Source organism: Oreochromis aureus, linkage group 10, assembly GCF_013358895.1.
Source record: "Oreochromis aureus strain Israel breed Guangdong linkage group 10, ZZ_aureus, whole genome shotgun sequence".
Classification (NCBI taxonomy): Eukaryota; Metazoa; Chordata; class Actinopteri; order Cichliformes; family Cichlidae; genus Oreochromis; species Oreochromis aureus.
Window position 1 is genome coordinate 17173831 of NC_052951.1, and position 19402 is coordinate 17193232.

General features: G+C 40.5%; 2 protein-coding genes across 5 annotated transcripts; one reads left to right on the top strand and one right to left on the bottom strand.

Annotated features, from left to right (window-relative positions):
- The first annotated feature begins 1530 nt into the window (after window positions 1–1530).
- Window positions 1531–16730, top strand: supt20 (SPT20 homolog, SAGA complex component). 4 transcript variants are annotated; one of them, XM_031729162.2, is made up of 24 exons: window positions 1531–1657; window positions 2175–2270; window positions 2414–2449; window positions 2593–2718; window positions 4035–4161; window positions 4259–4362; window positions 4525–4641; window positions 4751–4804; window positions 4954–5093; window positions 5302–5458; window positions 7462–7518; window positions 7660–7737; window positions 9157–9326; window positions 9423–9455; window positions 9561–9672; window positions 9838–9943; window positions 10250–10405; window positions 10791–11103; window positions 11189–11304; window positions 11512–11567; window positions 12168–12278; window positions 13651–13741; window positions 14448–14536; window positions 15681–16730. In XM_031729162.2, the coding sequence occupies exons 2-24, from the start codon at window positions 2268–2270 to the stop codon at window positions 15828–15830; spliced, it is 2502 nt and encodes an 833-aa protein (XP_031585022.2). In that variant the 5' UTR covers window positions 1531–1657; window positions 2175–2267; the 3' UTR covers window positions 15831–16730. The 4 variants fall into 4 exon arrangements, with proteins under 4 accessions (XP_031585022.2, XP_039474439.1, XP_031585024.2 ...); XM_039618505.1 differs by having other exon boundaries at window positions 15696–16730; XM_031729164.2 differs by lacking the exon at window positions 14448–14536.
- Window positions 16651–19280, bottom strand: exosc8 (exosome component 8). Its single transcript, XM_031729168.2, has 11 exons — window positions 19202–19280; window positions 18816–18852; window positions 18658–18721; window positions 18503–18576; window positions 18363–18408; window positions 18164–18269; window positions 18011–18056; window positions 17823–17919; window positions 17573–17693; window positions 17349–17455; window positions 16651–16866 (listed from the first exon to the last, which is right to left on the bottom strand). The coding sequence occupies exons 1-11, from the start codon at window positions 19216–19218 to the stop codon at window positions 16748–16750; spliced, it is 834 nt and encodes a 277-aa protein (XP_031585028.2). The 5' UTR covers window positions 19219–19280; the 3' UTR covers window positions 16651–16747.
- Between the last annotated feature and the right edge of the window lie 122 nt (window positions 19281–19402).

Genomic DNA, 19402 nt, shown 5'->3' on the forward strand with positions numbered 1-19402 from the left:
TTGAAGTATTGTCAAGAGAAAGAGAATGAGCTGAGAAATAAACTAGTTAGATAAGCTTAAGTCGTTTATGTCCAGTTATTTAAAAATGAGTACCTATTATTATCCATTACCTACTACATAATGTTTGGTAATCAAAGTAAACATCTGTCATACCACCTTTATCAGGTTTTTACTGCACTACAAACTTCTTAAAGTATGTTTAAATATAACAAAGGAAACAAAATGAATATATAAACATTACAAAACTATTCCCTTAAAAGTAGATGCTGCCCAGAGAGTGAGCTGCCTTGGGGGATGTTTGTGTTCAGTCCACAGTTCTAAAGAATCCTGTTTTACTAACATCCTTTAAATTGATAGCATTGGCTAATCAGCAGTTGCACAAATTATTTATACACCAGACTTTCGTATCAAGATGTAAACTATAATCTTCAGATTAATTTAATCATATATTTTGCAAAAAAAAGGAAAAAAAAAGAAGCAAATGTGTCTAGTTCAGGGGAGTCAGCAACCTTTACTATCATAAGAGCTGTTTTTGAGTTTTTTATTTTTTAACAAAAAAACAGAAAAAACCCAAAAGATCAACAAAACATATTTAAGCTTAGTAATAAAGGTGACATAGTACATTAAGTTTAATTTAGCCTAGCAACATTTTTTTTAAAAGCTTTAAAAACATACAATATTATAAGACATGTAACTGTAGATGCACTTACAACATGTTTTTGCTTTTTTATGAACTTATTCACTTATGAAATTATAGAACTATCCATCCATCTATTCTCTTCAACTTATCCTTATCGGGATCGCAGGGAGGGGGCGTCCACTATCCACACCAACTCAGCCTTCTCTCTCACAACCACTCAGTCTAAACTGTCCCTCTGATATACTCATTTCTAATCCTGTCCATAGTACCTCCCAATAAAAAATGTAATAAGCATCTTCATCTCTGCCACCTATAGCTCGGCCTCCTGTCTTTTTGTCAGTGCCATCTTCTCCAAACTATACATCACAGCAGGTCTAACTATCATCTTGTAAGCCTTCCCTTTCACTCTTGCTGCTACTCTTCTTTCACAAATCACACCTGAAACTCATCTCCACCCACTCCACCGTGCCTGCACTCTCTATTCATCTACTTTCACTCTACTCCTTGCAGCTTCCCCTTTCTGCCTACCTATAACGGCATACTCCAGTATGGTTTGTGCCATTTAGCTCTCAAAACATTTCTGTTTGAAAGAAATTCCAGTTGACTTTATCATAAACAACGATCAGTTTCACTCTGCAGGAATCCCATCTGCTTCCAGGTGTGCCAATATGACCAAACTGCTTGAAGTAATGAAAGTAAATAAAGTTGAAACCTCCAGAGGTCTACATCTGCAACTAGTTATGTGTTTGCTTTAAAGTTTGGGACAGCATCTATTTATGAACAGTTATAGCCTATTGTAAATATATAAATATACCTATAGTCCAAGAGTACGCGCAACTTTGTAGGCGCTCAGTATGGCTCCGCCCACAGCTGGTCAAACCGGAAGTTTAGCTGTTGTTGACACACTGGAAGAAAATGGCTGCTGCTCCGACTTTTTTTCAATGAAGACACCGATATTTCAATTTCATTTCGTTTTCTTACATCGGAGCTACAGTCGACCGCTATGCAATCTAAAAGGCAAGTCGACTCTGTTTGTTTAGACTGTCGTCGCTTGTTCGGGTTGTGTCTCGGAAGACGTGAGCCTGGCAGCGTAGCTTGTAACTTACAGCTTTGCCCACTCGGAACGGGCTAGCATGCTAACGGTGGCTACGTTAGCCCAACGGTCAGGCATCAACGAGTTGTTGCTATTCGGCTCCTCTCTCTTGGCTGGGCTCACAGTCATCAGAGTTCACTAACCTTTCCTGTTTTGTTGTATTAACTCTGACACATCGTTTGGTCACGTTTACTTTATTATTGCATTTTGAAATATAAGCTAATGGTAAAAGAACTTAGATGGAACAGTTTGGCTCATCAGTCCTTGCAGCTGCTTGTGTGTGGCATCTCTGACTGAGTGTCAGCTGGATGATTTGGCATCAGCACTCTCTTACCAGCGTGCCAGCAACACACTGAGTGCATCTCTATGAATGTACCAGTAACCTGTGTTTTTGTTTTCTCTTCACGCTGCCTGCGTGTCCTCTGTTGTGTTGCCGTGCAGGCTGTGAATGGTCACTTTAGGAAGGTGACAGTGTGGGTCAGAAAGGACAGCATCGTCTACCGTCACTCAGCTCGCAGCTGGCGGTGGACCACAATGGTAAGTTTAATCTCTGTCAGTTCATTCATCTCTACATAGACAAAGGACTCGTGCTGCAGTGTTTCATGTCAGATTCCGATCTCTATTGGTCTGTGACTTCCAGCTGTTGCTGATCTGTTTCACTTTAATTTTATCCCCCAAAGCAACAAGTTTTGGAATATGCATTGGATCGAGCCGAGGTAATAAAACCACTGTTTTTTGCTTGCTGTGAAATCATGAAAAAACCATGTACTCAGAAACATAAAGCACAATTTATTCACCGTGTTAATAAGTCCTTTCCTGCCCCATTATCCATTAATAACGCGTGTTATTTGTTATTCAGTACATTGTTGAAAGTGCTCGACAACGACCAGCCAAACGAAGAATTTCATCTGGCGGGAGGAAGAGTTTGTACCAGAAGCTCTATGAGCTCTACATAGAGGAATGCGAGAAAGAGCCAGAGTTAAAGGTTTGTGTTATGCACCATGACTCACTTGTTACTTGGTAATTACTGGATCTAATAAAACCTTACTTAAAACCAAGCTTTGGGGAATGATTTGGAAAAAGTTGATTTTTTTTTTATGTAGTTAGAGAAGCAACAATTTTGTAACAGTGATTTACCCCAGTAACTTGTGGATCCGGAACTTAAAGTTGCTTCCTGCTTTTGTTTACTGCGAAACCTGCTGAATTAATCTGGACATAACTCACATTATTATCTTTAAATAACATAGGAATAAACATGTACATGTTTATTAAAGTATTATAAACATTAGGTCAGGAATATCTAAATTGGCTTTCGTATTTGTTCATTGGAGAATACACGTCATGTTTCATTTTTATAAATTAATGGATCTGTATATTACTGCTTCACAAATTTGCCAAAGTTAAAGATTCTTGGTTTGATCTGGGGAGTAGACACAGATTTCTTTAGGGTTGAGCGAGGAAGGTCATCCAGCGTAAAGATCTGCCAAATCCAACATGCTACCTGCTGTGGCAACCTCTTGTGAATAAGGGAGCATTTCAAAGTACCTTTTTTTTTGTGTGTGTGTGTATTTTTTAATTTAAAATTGTCATGCTACTAGTGAGGAAAACTGTTGGTTAAAAATTCTCTTAGAGAGACAATTTGTTCCAGAATAGATTTACATACTTTTTGTTTTGTTGTTTCTATTGTTTTGACGAGAGTTGTCAGATTTTGACGATGTGTTTTTTTCTTAAATAAATCATAACCTAAACTCCACCAGTTGTTCAAAAAACAACAACAAAAAACAAACAAACCCACAAACGTTGTTCAGGAGCCTCTTGCAGGAACTACTTTCCATCTAACTAACTAACTAACTACATTCACTGCATACCTTTGAAGAAGGAAGTCTATATCTAGCTGTGATAAGAGGTTCTTGCCAGTAACAGCATGACAGGATATAATCATTTACGGAGTCGTCCTCCCTAGTGGCATGCTTTTTTTTTCTTGATTGAGAGATATAAAAAAAAAGGTAAAATAGATCCTATGTTAAGTTGCTTATGACAAGGTTTGTGGATTTTCTCTTTTTTCTTTGGAAAGAGACACTCCTGCGGGGGTCTTAGGCTTCACTTCGAGGAGTCCTTGGTTCTGTTGCACTTGCCAGGAGAGAGATAGCTTCTTCTTTTTTTTTTCCTTTTTTTTTTTTTTTTTTTTTTGGTAAGAAAATACTTTTTTAAAATGCTATTAAGCAGGTATAACTAATAAGGTTTGTGCTTCTAATGAGGAGAATTTGTCTTTTGTGTGTTTCGATTGCTGTCTCTCTGAAGAATTTGAGGAGAAATGTGAATCTACTGGAGAAGCTGGTGTCTCAGGAGTCTGTATCATGTCTGGTGGTCAATCTGTACCCTGGGAATGAAGGCTATTCTTTAATGCTCAGGGGCAAAAATGGATCTGGTAAGTCAAGTTAGATCATTACACATGACCGTTGGGTTTTGTTTTTCGAGTCTTTGTGCTGCAGTTGTCTCACCTGCATGTTTGTGTTACTTTCTAGATTCTGAAACCATTCGCCTGCCATACGAAGAAAGAGAACTGCTGGAGTACCTCGACGCTGAGGAGTTGCCTCCTATTTTGGTGGATTTGTTGGAGAAATCACAGGTTGTGTGCATGCGTGATGCATTTTGAAATCCAATAATTTTAAGCAAAAGTGTCACATTTCTGCTTAAATATATAAAGAGTGAAGAACCATGTAAGGTTTCTATTTTGATTAGTGAGCTCCCTGTGTTTGTAACCACCTCTTGGTCATGCTTTGTGTGTCAGGTGAACATCTTCCACTGTGGCTGTGTAATAGTAGAGGTCCGAGACTACCGGCAGTCTGGTAATACCAAGATTCCCACCTATCAAAGCAGACACATCCTACTGCGGCCAACCATGCAGGTAAAGCTAGAATAAGATTATAAGGAGGGATGAGTGGAAAACCACATTAGATCTTTAGCACAATAAATCTAACTTACATTATATTCATAACAACTTTGTTTCCCTGCAGACTCTCATCTGTGATGTCCATGCCATGACCAGTGACCACCACAAGTGGACACAGGTAAAGTATTATGTTCAGTATGTTTTATCTGAAACACCTTGTTGTGTGTTTTCATTTAAAGTGCATTTGGATTTACTAGTGTGGTGCTCCATCCCAGAATCTTCCAGGCTCTGGTGTTTTCTGTAACATGTCCTTTCTCTTTGCTTCAGGATGACAAACTGCAGTTGGAAAGTCAGTTGATTTTGGCTACAGCTGAACCTCTGTGCCTGGACCCCTCCATTTCTGTTACTTGCACAGCTAACCGCCTGCTTTACAACAAACAGAAAATGAACACTCGCTCCATGAAAAGGTACTGAATGCCCTCTCATGCTCATCTGGGTTAAGGCCAGCTCAGTGTGAAATCGGTTATACCAGGATAAAGATCTCATTTACGGATGTTTATTTTCTGAAATTGAAGGCAGGGAAGTGCAAGCTCTGTGACTGTGTAAAGGAAAAAAGCCAATAAATGAAGCAAAGACCTTGGTTTTGTTAACACGAGTTATTTGTTTGCATTGTAGGTGTTTCAAGAGGCACTCTCGAGCTGCACTGAACAGGCAGCAGGAGCTGTCCCACCTTCCCATACCACCACAGCTACGACTCTACGACTACCTACAGAGAAGAAAAGAGAGGAAACCCGCGCCTGTCATAGACCTGAAGATCTCAAAGATCGGAAACGTAAGTGGGAAACATCCACACAGTTTGTAATGTATATACCGAGGTTCAGAAGTATGAACTGGAACTACTACTACTTTATTATAGATTACATTTGTATCTCCGTGTATTCCGTCTGCTCCATTTGGCGTTAAATACAGTATGTACTCCACAAGTTTGTGTAAAACCTGAGGGTCCATGTTATTATAATGGATGCAGCTGATCCATTTTTTAATGCCATGCCCCTCAATTCAGTTCAATTCATGTTTATTTATGTTGCTCCAAATCACAAGTTAAAGACCTTGCAGTATTCAAGAGGAAACCCCAACAATGAGGCAATCCCCTTTATGATCAACAAATTGTGACAATTGGAAGGAAATATTTAAAGAGGCCTCCAGCAGAATCAGGGTCAGGGAGCAAAAAGAGCGCACAAGGAGATAAAACAAAACACAGACAAATGCCTGAATTGTGCTTAAGTTCAGGCATTAGTCTGAAATCTACGATATCTACATGCAGGAAATCTACGTTGTAACATTGTAACTTGCAGTGTAACTGGAATCCCCTCTTAGACTTATGCCATAATCCACGCCAGTCATTGTGGGTTGTGTCAGCCCCAAGTGTGGTTGCATTTCTCAGGAGGTACACATCAGGTTACGTGGAAGGTGAGGGCCCGAATCCAAACTGGGATTTGGTTTCACAGCAGAGGGCCCTGATAGCTGAAGGCACTGCCTCCTGTCCTAATTTAAGGAATTCTGGGAACTACAAGTAAGCCAGCAGTTTGAGAGCAAAGTGTGCTTTTGGGATAACATGATACACTAAGAGGCCTTTAAGATATGATGGGTCCTGATTGGTCAAGATTTTGTATTTTAGGAGAAGAATTTTAAATTCAATTCATTTATTTTAACAGGGAGCCAATGAAGAGAACCTAATATGGGAGAAATATGATCTGTCTTGTTAGCACTGTTGGTGCAGTATTTTAGATCCACTGGAGGCTTTGGTAGCCTCTAGGCTAGGCGTGATTGACTCTGAGAAAGCCTTTCTCAAAGACAGCACAGTTCTGATGCTGCGTTTCCCGCTGTAACTATGCTATTTAGTAAGTAACACTGACCTGGAAATTCGAGGTACAGCCGTAGGTATAACAGAGTTGCTGTGGCACCAATATGAGCATCTTCTGCTTCAGTGGGAAGACATAGCTCAAGGATATCTGACCTTTTGTACAGAAGAGTTAAGATAAATACCAAAAATTTGTTTCAATTTGATTGCTGCATTAATTATTTTTTAGCTCATCCAGTCAATGGCCCTATAAGTTTATTCAATGGTGAGGTGTCTGTCTGTTCCATCCCTCCACAATTCACAAGAATTGCTACTCCTCCTTGATCCGTCAGATTTTAGTGAAAGAATAATAATTAATAATTCTGGATATGACAATTTGTAAGATTCTTTGATTTCTTAGTGGATTTGAATCCTCGTTAGATTACACAGCCAATCAGTGACAACAGAACTTATAACCTTAATTCTGCACAATCACTTCTGAATTGTGACGGCTCACGAGCTGGATGAGCTACTATCTCACTGACATTCTGGTCATAAGTAATAACTTAAACACTTTCTGTGTTTTTGAATGTTTCTAAAAGCTGATACTTTTGTGATCATTTACAGTTTTACATGAAAATGTGACAGAAATTTGGCAGACATTTTCCCAAATGAGAATCATTCACCTGTTTGTTATGACAATATAATTGTAGATGATGTTTCTTCGTATAAACAGTCATGGTAAAATCTGGGGTCTATTCAAAGTTCACAGTGTCACAAAGCACAGATCCCATTTTTTTTTTCTATTTACATCTTTCTAAATTATCAACTAAACCCAAAGGGAGTCATTAGAACAATAGGCGAAAACAAGTTGGTGTGTTTACTGTTAGCTATCGTTGACAAAAATCTCACGTCACTTAATTCTCACAGATTTTCTCTAACACCTCCCGTTTTTCTCCCTGTTGTTCTGGCTTGTCAACTATCATCTCTTGCAGTGTGTTGACATGTGGAAGCAGAACAACTGCCAACTAACTGTGCCCAAGGAAATTGATGTGAGTAGCTCTTTTATAAAACCCTCACTTAAATACTTGATCCAACACTACTTATAAAAAACACTTAATACCCCACAAGTGATGGCTTGACAATGGAATGTGCACCTTGTAACAGACAGTTTTATATGTATGTTGATTTAGGTGGAAAAGTACGCTGTGGTTGAGAGGTCTTTGCAGTTGACAAACTCTGAGCATAAAACTGTGATCTGGCCTGCTGAGGTAAGTTTGGCAGCAGATAACCTTACATTGTTGAGATCATTAATGGCTGTTTGCTGTCAGAAATAAGCAAGGAGTGTTTGTTTGAAATGGTAATTATTTCTTTAAAGGAAGAAAAGCAAACATTTACATTATCACATTCTACAGTGTAGTTCTTCCACAAATAGTGACGCAGTTGCTGCAGGATGGCAGCTTAACTGGAAAGTGATAAAGGTGCTCTGCAACTTGGTTTTATGCATTTACTTAACCAGCTGAGCCGAGTCTCCTATTGCAAAGAGATTTCACAGATAAGTTGAGCTTACTGGCACAGACGGATTCAGATTGATTCCAACTCTTTTCTGTTTGTAAATGAGGCGGCAGTTATATACAAATCTTTTCCAATTTGTCTGAGAGTGATAGCAGTCCGTCTGAGTCAGACCACAGGTGTTTAGAGACGTCTCTCCCACCAAGCAGCCTTTGCAATTGCAAAGTGTTTGCACAGGATACATGGTGGGAGGCAACCTGTCTCTAAAAAAACTGAGATAACTATGGTGCAGCTACTTGCAATTGGTCTTCAAGGGCAAAAATAAATAAATAAAAAATGTATGCAGTCCATGGATAACCACAAAATTTTTTTTCCCTATCCGCAAGGAGGTTGTCCTACTTTTAATGTTGTGGGACTGACCAATAAAATGACTGAGTTTAGGTTGTCACTGTCACCTTTTTATGCTGTGTTTTTTAAATACCTCCAGTTCCTTGTACTTGTACTATTTCCTTGTCCGTGACAAATATGCTAAGATTTTCTGATATGATTAATGATGGTTTTCAATAATTTTTATGTGAAAAAATAAAATAAATTTAAAAAGCCCACAAATTCTACAAGTAAATTTACATCTATTTTTCATTTGTTTAGGCAATACTTGTTCATCGGGGTCTTATTCAGCCTTTGTTACCCCCATGTTTCTGCTTAATCTAGACAGACATCATATTTGACTTGTGTTGCATTTAAAATATTTTGTGTAAAAAAACAAACAAACAAAAAACTCAGAAGCTTAATTATTGTAGAATTACCAACAAATTACACTAAAATACAAAGCCATAAATTATGACTCCACATTAGTTTCCATTATCCTTTGCTACAACAATCGGTTAGTTTCATGGAAAAAAAAGTTGGAGACGTAGATAGTAGATTCTTAGTAGATTCTTCTCAATATGTCTTAATGTGTTAATATTATATAAGGTCAAAATATTTATATAAACCAAGTTAGCAATACTATTCTCCCAGCATCTACAATTTCTATTGTGACTGTAGCATTGGAACTGAAGATGCTACAGTTAGTCCTACCATACATTAAATATACGGACTGTATGATTACAATACTTAGTTGCGTTGTTCTTGTCATTAGATTTTTTTTGTCCTCTTATTTTTTTTTCCTTGCACAGGAAGTTGTAGATGACTACACATTTGAGTGTGAAGTTGGGGGCCAAGCTCAGAGGACCAAAGTGTCTATTTTCCAGTCAATGGGAGACCCGCTTGTGTACGGGAAGATCTACTGTGCTAAAGAATCAAAAGCAGAGGACGACAGTTCAGACCTAAAGCTCATACATCCTCCGTAAGGACACCTTTAAGACAAACTGGTTATACTAAACCGAATTAAAATGCTGCTTTGCTTAAATTAATCTTCATCTTTTTTGTGTGTCATTCACAGTTTTCTCATAGGTTCAAAGATCGATGCGGACCGGTAAGTCACATTGTCGGCTACTCTTCAGAAATTAATTCATTCATACAGACTTCATAGGGATCTGGTGTTAGAAAGCGTGATGCAAGGTTTTTGTCTTTTTAACAGGTTTCTTACTCAGTACAAAGGAGTGTATGAGAGAGACGTCAAGTGTCAGGTCAAAGTGTCCCATAACTCAGGCAACATGGGTCAGGGGCCTCCCTCCCCCAGCAAAGATGAGGTAAACATGACGATTCATACTTCTTTGCTTGGGAGTTAGACTGATTCAGATGTGTCAAACTGATCAATATTTGGTGATTTGGAATTAGTGCAGATGAGAACATTACTTTTGGGTTACTCTTGTTATGCAGTGCGGCTAAAAAACAGGTTTAAATGTCACACGCAGGGTGATGGTATTTCTCCACTGGTCCAGACTTCTCTGTTGGGAAAAGGGGTGAAGCACCGGCCCCCTCCCATCAAACTGCCGTCAGGATCAGGAAGCAGCTCCTCAGGTACAACTTCTACTTCTAGAGCGATTGTTCATTGACATCACATGAATCCCTAATTAGGAAAACACTGTGGCTAAAAACACCCTGTATTTGTGTGCTAGTTTGAAGGGAAAGAAGGGTTGCAGGCAAATCTGATAGTTTGATTCTTTAGGATAATTAAGTTGCATTATAAGAGAGGCATTAAGTGCACTGCAAACATGTTTCTGAGTCTGTTCAAGGTCATTCTCAGTAAAGGTGGAACCAGATCTGCTCTAATACTGCATTCTCTTTGGAAGAGTATTATAAATATGTTATCTCTTTATTTTTCAGGTAATCCATATAGTTCACAAACCACCAGTGGTCTACTTAAGTGTCCTACACCCCCTCCAGCCAAAAGCCAGTCTCTGAACAGAAAGCACTCAATGGAGCTGGGCCAGGTGGGCCTGCTGTCACCTGCCTCCCTCTCCCCAATGGGATCCAATCAGAGTGAGTGCTGGAGTCTGATTAGTTGTTCTGGAATGTTTTAAATCTGCTTTAAGATTCTGAATTTTCCCAATTTGGAGTTTTTGAACATATTCTGATAAATTATGTTGACAAGAGTCTAGTTTCTTAAGAAAAATGGAAAAACAGTAACATATTGGGAGCTTAGCAAATACACATAATACTGGACCACTGCAAGCCCTATTCTCTGTAGTATTATCAAAGGATTAACTAAGATGTCATGCAAATTGACATTAAAAGGGGAATCAGGTTTTAGTATAACCAGTGCCTCATAATTTAAATTTAGTTTTATTACTGGATTTTAATTGACTGAAAAGTACTGTGTCTTGTTAAAGTGTTGTACTATTGTGGCCCTCTTTCCCCCTTTCAGGATCGGGAACCCCCAAGCCATCTACCCCAACGCCTACCAATACGCCATGCTCGACCCCTCACCCCCCTGATGCCCTCTCCGCTCCTCTCTCAGTGACCCCTACCCCTTCCGACCCTCCCTTGGTTCAGAACCAGTCACAGAATGCCCTCCTCACTCCTTTTACCCAACAGCCGCTGGCTTTAAGCCAGACGCTGCCCGTCATGACCATTCCCCTGCCCACCATGGGTACATCCATCACCACAGGAACCACATCGTCACAGGTCATGGCCAATCCAGCTGGGCTCAATTTCATCAACGTGGTCAGCTCAGTCTGGTAATAATTTTAAACTGTCTCGAATGCCACATTGCACCTGCTGATCACTGTTGCTTTTAATGATGATCTTGTACTGTCTGTGTAGCAGTCCTCAGGCTTTGATGAGTGGATCCAATCCCATGCTGGGTACAGGCTTAAACCTGAGTGGAATCCTGCCAACTGGAGGGTTGATGCCTACCATGCAGTCTGCAGCACAGGCGGGTAAGATTCCATTGTCATGTCTCCCTTTGTATTACCTTTGTAAGTATTACATTTACAAAGTTATTTTTTAATTAAATCCAGTTCTAGAGTGTGTACCTGTCCAGTAAAAATAAAATTTAAAAAAGACTGGGTCTAATGACATTAGAAGAGATAAGATAAAGCCCTGATTGTCTCGCTGTTTTGTGGTAACTCTGTTTTGTGTTCCAGGGAGTCCTTTTGGCTTGAATAGCAGTGCTGGGTTGAGACCTCTGAACCTACTGCAGGTATGACTCTACAGTTTAGTCTTAACACACTTTCAGTAGCATGCACTGGGTATTTGTTTGGCATAGTGACTTAGTCCTGATCTTCACCTGTGTTGGCACACCTGAAATAGTGAAATCAGCAGCTTAAATTTCCCCACACCTCATTGCATATGCAATGTAGTGTAAACCCTTGAAAGTGCTTTATTGCAAAAAGGGGCATGCATCTTTTGTTATGTAATGTCCTGACCTGAACAACAACTTAGCTTGATAACATTTTTACCCCCTCTACCTCTTGAACTGCTAAGAGTCTCTTAGCAAAGGTTTTTTTGCTAGAAGAATAGCAGCAGAAGAAGTAAAGGATGTAATCTGAATGCAGACACAGCGTGTTTGAGGATCACTGCTTGTGCCATTCCCTTTATAGTCCTTTGTAGCTCTGTTAGTCTGATAGTAGTAATGATCAGTGCCGATCTCTTTGTTAACGCTCCATTTCCTTTTTCCTCCCTTTTTGGTTACATGTGCATCATTCCTTTCCCTCTGCCTTCCCTCTGTCCTTCATCCTCATCTCCCTGTGTTTTATTCCACCACTTTTTGTTCGTTGGTGTGTGTATTTTACATCTTCAGATCCCCACTGGTCCTCTCATCTTTAATTCTCTGCAGCAGCAGCAGCTGTCTCAGTTCTCCCCACAGCAGAGTCAGTCAGCCACCTCCAGTCCTCAGCAGCAAGGGGAAACGGTGAGACTCAAAAACTATATTTGCATAGTATAGAAGAACACATCTTAATTAAATTACAGCAACAGAGGGATGTTAGAAATTAACTTCTAATAAATATGAGAGGTTTGATTTTGGTCACGTTTAGTGTCCATCTTCACAGATGTGTAGCTTGGCATCATTTAGTTAGTTAGCTTAGGCATAAGCTAAGCTAACTAACTTCATATAGAATACAAAAACTATTCATACCTGTGAACTGAGAAAACTAGCATGGTTTTAAAGGGAGCGCTGTACTGCCTCTTTTCTACTTGCACCTACTCGGGTTGACTCGACTTGGTTTTTTAGGGTTTTCCATTAGGTGGCAGTACCAGCCAGGTACTTTTTAGTACCTACTCAGCCCGGGGATCCAAGCTATCTGAGTCAATCCGAAAATGTGGCATCAACAGACCTCATGCAGCCGATTGGCCAATCAGTGGCATCACTCAATGAGTCATGAGTGGGACTCCTTCACAAAAATCAAATCCACCATTTTAGATTAATCTCAACTCTACTCAATTTCATTCATTTTCCATTACAATTGAGTGCCACCTCAATGTGCTTGCCGTCGTTATAGCAACACAGCCAAAAGTCCCATGGCGTCATTTTAATGCGACACAACACAGCAATGGAGGATATCGAGATGATGGTGTACTACTCTGGGTTTTTGTCATTTCCCTCGTTGCTGTGTTGTAAAAATGTCGGGTTTGATTTTTGGGAAGGAGTCGCTGTCATGACTCATCAAGTGACGCCACTGATTGGCCAGTCGGTCGTATGCAGTCTGTTGATGTCACATTTTCAGATCGCCGAGTAGGTACTAAAAAAGTACACCAGGTACTGCCACCTAATGGAAAACTCTAAAAAGCCGAGTTTAGTTGAGCCGATTGGTACAATGGCAAAAGGGCTATATTTAAACTAATGTGATGGAGTCAGTGGGCTGCATGTCAGACTGACTAGGAAAAAGTCACAACTACAAAAGAAATCTAGTCCTAAAGAGGCGAATGAATAATGGCTTTAGAACAACAATTTGAAACTACTGAACCTGATAAATCCTACCTGGATTTGAGTCATTGCGAAATATTTAAACCTCTTAATAGTTATTGAGACACTCTGTATCTTAAAAAAGATTAATTTGAACAAATCTGATTGGAATAACAGGGAATGGCATCTAGCGGCCGTGATGTACAGAATCTGTAACCACTGCCAAAACATTTCACTTCCTAACGATATGGGACCAAAATCACTACTGCTTGCTCCTTTTAATTTTTTAAATATATATGTGTGTGATTTACTGTCACATGTTCTGCTTTGGTGGCAGTTGTGTGTGACAGCCTTGTGTTGCCTTTGACTTTCTTCATAGAATGACCAGGGGTCAGATCAAAGTTTAGGGAACCAGCAAACGGCTGTCATAAACCTGGGAGTGGGAGGCTTCATGTCTCCACAGGCAGCAGGTATGAGCCGCACAAGCATACACACACACGCAAAACATTTCTCTTCATACGGTCCGTTAACCTGTTCCTAAACAAAATGACACCATGACACTAACTAGTACTAATAAGATAAGATGTACTAATGTATTCATTACTGTGATTACTGTTCGTTAGGACTCTCAGTCTGTAACTAAACATGACCATTTTGTTGAAGTTAGCCATTGTTCCTCTCAGTGGAGCATGTAACATCTGACAGGAGAGACTCAACTTCCCCTTCTTCTCTGCCACATTTTCTCTTTTCTTTTTTTTTTTTTTTTTTTTTTTTGCCCCCACCCTTCTGTCTTTCCTCCTACACTGTCCTCCTGTCCCTCTTCTCAATTTGCCCTATTCGCTAAACTCCCTGAATCACCCGATTCACGCTATTTCCCCATAATGCGCTTTTTAAAACTCAACGCACACGGTCATTTATCTTTGGCCTTCCTGCAACATTTGTTTTTGCTTCTCTTTCTTCCATCTCTGTGTGTGTTTATGCACTCCTGAAACCACAACCCACCCCTGCTCTCCCGCTAATCCTCGCAAATATTCTACTTTTTTCCACTTGTTCATTTCCTGTCTTTACACTTCCCCCCCCCCACCATTCCTTCTTCTGCTGCTTCTCTCCCTCTCGCCATCATGTCCTTCCCTCTGGGGATCCCTGTCTCCCTCCTCCCCTTCCCCTCCACCTTAGTGCTGTCCCAGTTGGGCTGTGGGCTGGACGGGTCTGGGCCCCCGCTGCCTTCTCCAAGGCTTCAGCAGCAGCACCAGCCACAGATCCAAGTAATACGGCAACATTAACATCCATATACACATATAGAGTTTGTAAGAGCCAAACACTGAGATTAGACACACCTGCCTCCACCAGCTCTCCTTGTTTTTATTTAGCTTGCAGGCTTCTGTTGTGCTGCACTATAAAGTGTGAGAAATTAGGTAAACTAGCTTTATGACATATAGGTTTAGTATTTTTATCACATTAATGGATTTTAAAAATAGCTTCCATCCACAGCCTTTATATAATACTGAGATAGTTTTAGTATAAACTGTATTATTTTCCTAAAATAAATAAATAAATAAATAATTATAAGTTTTTATAAAAATCTTCTTTCAGATACATTTTATAGATAAACACCATTCACTCCATATTGTGTTGTATGTTTGGTTACTATGCTGTTTGATAAAGACCACAGTAGCCCCAGTACTCCCAGCAACCCACACACCAGAGCTTGCAGCACTTCCAATGGCAACAACTAACAAAGTGTCAAAGTGGGAGGCATGTTCTTGCACAGCCATTTAGCAGCAGGTTCTGAAACTGTGTCACTGGGAACAGACTGCTGAAAGGTAGCCGACAGCATTGCGACAGAGGCATTAGGTTGTTCCACCGTAAGCATGAATCTGAGCCGTTAGGATTTTTTTTACTCTTTTTTTTTTTTTGCCCAGTTGAGGTTGCTGGCTTACTCTGAGCACAACGCACGGTTTGCTGAGCTGCATGTTTGTTTGTTTGTTTTTACGCCAGGATCACAGCCAATAATTTGTCTTCCAGACGCCACTGGTGCTGCTTGACTGTATCCCGCCTCACTCCCCAAAACATGACCTGCCCCAAATCTTATCTCTTCCTTCCTCTTCCTTCCCCTCTGCAACCCATTAACCACTCTCCTGTGTTTCTCCGCACACTCCTCTTGTATGTTCTATGTATCAGGCTTTAGATCAGCTTCACTAACCCATGCCAGTTATACGACACAAGGCACTCTGCTAGAAGACGTTTTAGCGAGGGATTCCAGTTAACATGTCTTAACCGAGCTTGAGATGCTTACATAAACCTTAAAGTCAATATCATTATTTCTTTCTGCATTATCTTATTTGTAGTAACATACTGAAGTCTATTTTTTTTTTGTCCTTCTTCCATGTTTCTTTTTGCACTGAACAGTTGCAATTCTTGCAGCACCAAATGCAGCAGCAGCAGCAAATGGCTATGGGAGCAGCAGCTCCTCAGGGGGGAGCGCCACGGCACCATACCGCCAGCCAACCAAGAAGTAAGAGGAAGAGGAGCACGCCTCAGCCCCTCCCCAAATCATGAAAGACTTAAATCACACTAAAACCTTCCCCCCGCCCAAATCCACACACAAAAGGACGTGAATGATCCATATTGTGCTCTTTGCCTGCCTCGCTGTCGAGTGTAGGCAGAAAAAACAACGACGAAAAACCCCACAAAAAACTCTTTTCTGTTTGTCTTTTTCTAGCTGACAAATTTGTATGTAATGGTTGTCAGATGTTTGGGAGAGAACCAAAACTGTGTCCACCATAGGGGATGGGGAGTGTTAGAAAAGGGAGCCCTAAAGTTAAAAAAAATTGTTAATGCTATTTTTTGAGATGACACAGAAGAGGATTGTTGTAAGTAGTGGGCTTCCACAATAACGCACCGCCCCCCTCCGTTGTGGAAGAGCTGTCTCTAATGGAGGCCCTGTGAACTGAGAGGATCGCAGATGCACGTTCTCAGAGGATTCCCCTCGAGAAGCCCGATCCTAATGCCTCTGCTCGGTTGACCCAGGTAGAAACTGCCCTTTAAGCACGGATCCCGACTGAGCTTACCGACACCAAATCCTCCCTGTGTAACCGTTACATGTGAAATGCAAATCTGATCTTGGAATTGTGCCTGGGGGCAGCTCTCTACCTCTCAGTCTGTTGGAAGTCTTTCTTCTCTTAAGCAGTCCCAGCACAGGGCTCAAACGAGGACTCAAGATCATCATGCAAGATGGTGTACCTGCTTTTGTACAGCACATTTTGAAAAGGCATTTCCTTTTAATTAGTACAGGAGCCATGAGCGTATTCTTACGAGACATCAACTGAGTGTGTGTGTGAGACATTTCCGGACACTGAGAAATAATTTTTTAAAGCGGTCTTTGTCAGCAGTTTTATTGTTATTAAAAAAAAGAATATATATTGACAGTGAAAAATACAGCTTTTAGATAAAAAAAAAGCATCGTCCGAGTGTCATTATTGTGCCTTCTTCACACTGTGTGCAACTTTGTCAATGAGTTTCTGGATCTCTCTCTGTCGTGTTGTTGCTCGGCTGATACACTCCTGCAGCCTCTCTCCTGACAGTGATGTCCCACCTGAGCAACAAGTAGCAATGTATAGAACAGTATTTCCCAGTTACGTTAAAAATGTCTTTTTGGCATTTTTGAGTTTTTTGCTTTTTGTTTTATTTCTGTTGACCTAACCTGAGTGTTCATTTTGAAGTCGTCAGTTTATGTTGGTGTTACTATTACACATGCATTGATTCATACAACAGGGGTATTCTGAGGACATTTTTTTTGTGTTAATGCCAAATCAGGTTAAAGGAGTAGCTCCATAGTGTAGTGGTTAACACATTTTCTTGGCAAGCAAACAAAGGATCGCTGACTCTACCCCTACTAGAAACATAAATCCCCTTTGGCGTCATGCCAGGAAGGACATTAGCATTAAAACTGGCAAATCAGTTGCAGATTTTGGCTCTTGCAGTAAGGGATAAGCCTAAAATATCTTCAACCAAATTAGGTTCATGCCACATACCATGCAGTCTAGAAAGGCAAATCCCTTCAAACGTATTCCTCACCTGGTTTGTGCACAGAGCAGAGCCGGTCATCCTCATCAGTCACCACCGTCAGGTGTGCTGTTGACAGAGTCTCCTCCTCAGCTGTGGGGTCCGCAATCAGTATGGAACTGCAGCGAGATTAGGCCAGGATTAGAAAAAGAAGCACATGTCACTTAAAAATAGAGATTATAAATTTCTTTTTTGGGTTGTTGTTTTTTATATATATAATGGCTAGACTAACTTACTCATCAAAGATGCAAAAAGAAGCGCTGACTAGATGTTTGTGAATCTGAAGTTCCCGTCTCTTTTCTAAATTCACCTCTGGTGCAGAGGTCTCCTTGTTGATGGTGACTTCTGGGAGTCGTGCTGTGAGGAGCCAGGATACTGTTAAGTTCATGTACTGCTTAAAGAAGAACTACTGATTTGTTTCCATTATTACCAGTTAAGACACATGGACTTTTTTTAAAATTTACATTACAGTAGAAATTTACATACTGTTCTTTAGAGCAGCCAAGAGTGCGATAACACAAGCATCCAATATGTTCCCATCATAGTCGAGACACATGAGGTCACAGTACAGCACCCAGCAGAGCTGCAACAAGAGTCCAGAGTTTTAGTACCCATGGCTGGATATTTAAGGGTCAAATTGTATGTCAGTGTAGCCCCGTGACTCTTGGGTTTACCTTTCCTCTGTCGATGGACAGATCCTCTGTTTTTATCACTTCAGAGCTGAAAAATTCACATAAAAACTTAGTTAAACCAGCACCAGGTTTAAAAACTATCACTCATTTAAAATAAACATTTAAAAAAAGCTAACATATACTGAAGTCGGGCACCTTTCAATGACATCAGCGATAAACTGGCTGGCAGCCTGGGCCTCCTCTCCCGGTGGTCCCGGCCGAAAGCGAGAGGAACATAGGGGTGGCAGGTCCACGTTGGGCACTGATAGAGATGCGATCATTGTTTGAATGACGTGATATCAGATAATTAACAAAGAAAGAATGGGAGAAAACAAAGACTTCTTACTACACCTACCAATGTAGCCTTTACCAGGTGCCTCCACTGTAGGGTTTGCTAGCTCCTGCAGGAGGGGGAGATATAAGTGAGTACTCATCAACCTGGCCCACACTCACTAAATAAAAAAAACAACAAAAAGGAAAAACAAATGTGTTTACCGCTTTAATTCCACATATGATTGTTGTGTTTCCAAGCTTCACCAGGGCTGAGCCATCTGCTGTAGAAATTGACCCTAAACATGGAAATAAAATAAAAAATCCTATGTAGGTTACAGAAACCTCGCACACACTCACACACTGTGGGGAAGTCTCACCTATGTTCAGTGTTGTGGTTCTGAATTCAGTCAGCTCTCGTCCATCAGGCCGACAGTTTTCTTTCTAAAGAGAAACGAGAAACAAATAACAGTTCATATCCATCCAGAGAGCAACACTTGTCTGTCACGTGTGGGATGAACTTGTTTTCAACACTGACCAGAAAGCTCCGGTGGTACTCCAGAGGCTCAGCAGTCCTGCAAGTTAAAAGGGAACGCGGTAAAGGAAGCCACAGCACAGACACATCAGAAGCTCACTCAGAAACAGCACAGCGAAGAGAGTGACCGAGTACTCATGCTATACACGTCAATGACAAATATCTGAGCCAGTCATAAACTACAGCTGTGACACAAGAATGAATAAAGTGCGCTCTTTGTCACATGCATGATGTCCGGTATTTTCGTTTTATTTTGTGTAATAAATAATTTAATTTATTATAACACCAAATATGCATTTACTCCGCTGGTAAGTACAGGAAAAAATAAACAGAGCAAACTAAAAGTGATATTTTCCCAAACATAGAACGGAGAGCTTGTATATTCTTACTTGAAGCCAGCCGCCATGATGTTTTGATTAACCACGTGGGTTTGCGCTATGACCTACGGTAGCCGGGTAGGAAGAAGCGCATAACCAAAGTTTAACCAAACGCGTTTGTAACCAAATCATAACCTGTCCATAGACGTCTCTGGTCAAATCTAGTTGCAAGTAAATAAACTCCAGCCATTTATTGAGTTGCTTTTTATATTT

Excerpts from the sequence above, each read along its gene's own strand:
- supt20 (XM_031729162.2), top strand. Across the intron at positions 5,459-7,461 it reads AGATCTCAAAGATCGGAAAC|TGTGTTGACATGTGGAAGCA; the intron begins GTAAGTGGGAAA and ends CATCTCTTGCAG. Across the intron at positions 9,456-9,560 it reads TCAAAGATCGATGCGGACCG|GTTTCTTACTCAGTACAAAG; the intron begins GTAAGTCACATT and ends TCTTTTTAACAG.
- exosc8 (XM_031729168.2), bottom strand. Across the intron at positions 18,722-18,815 it reads AGTACCACCGGAGCTTTCTG|AAAGAAAACTGTCGGCCTGA; the intron begins GTCAGTGTTGAA and ends GTTTCTCTTTAG. Across the intron at positions 16,867-17,348 it reads CTGCTCTGTGCACAAACCAG|GTGGGACATCACTGTCAGGA; the intron begins GTGAGGAATACG and ends CTTGTTGCTCAG.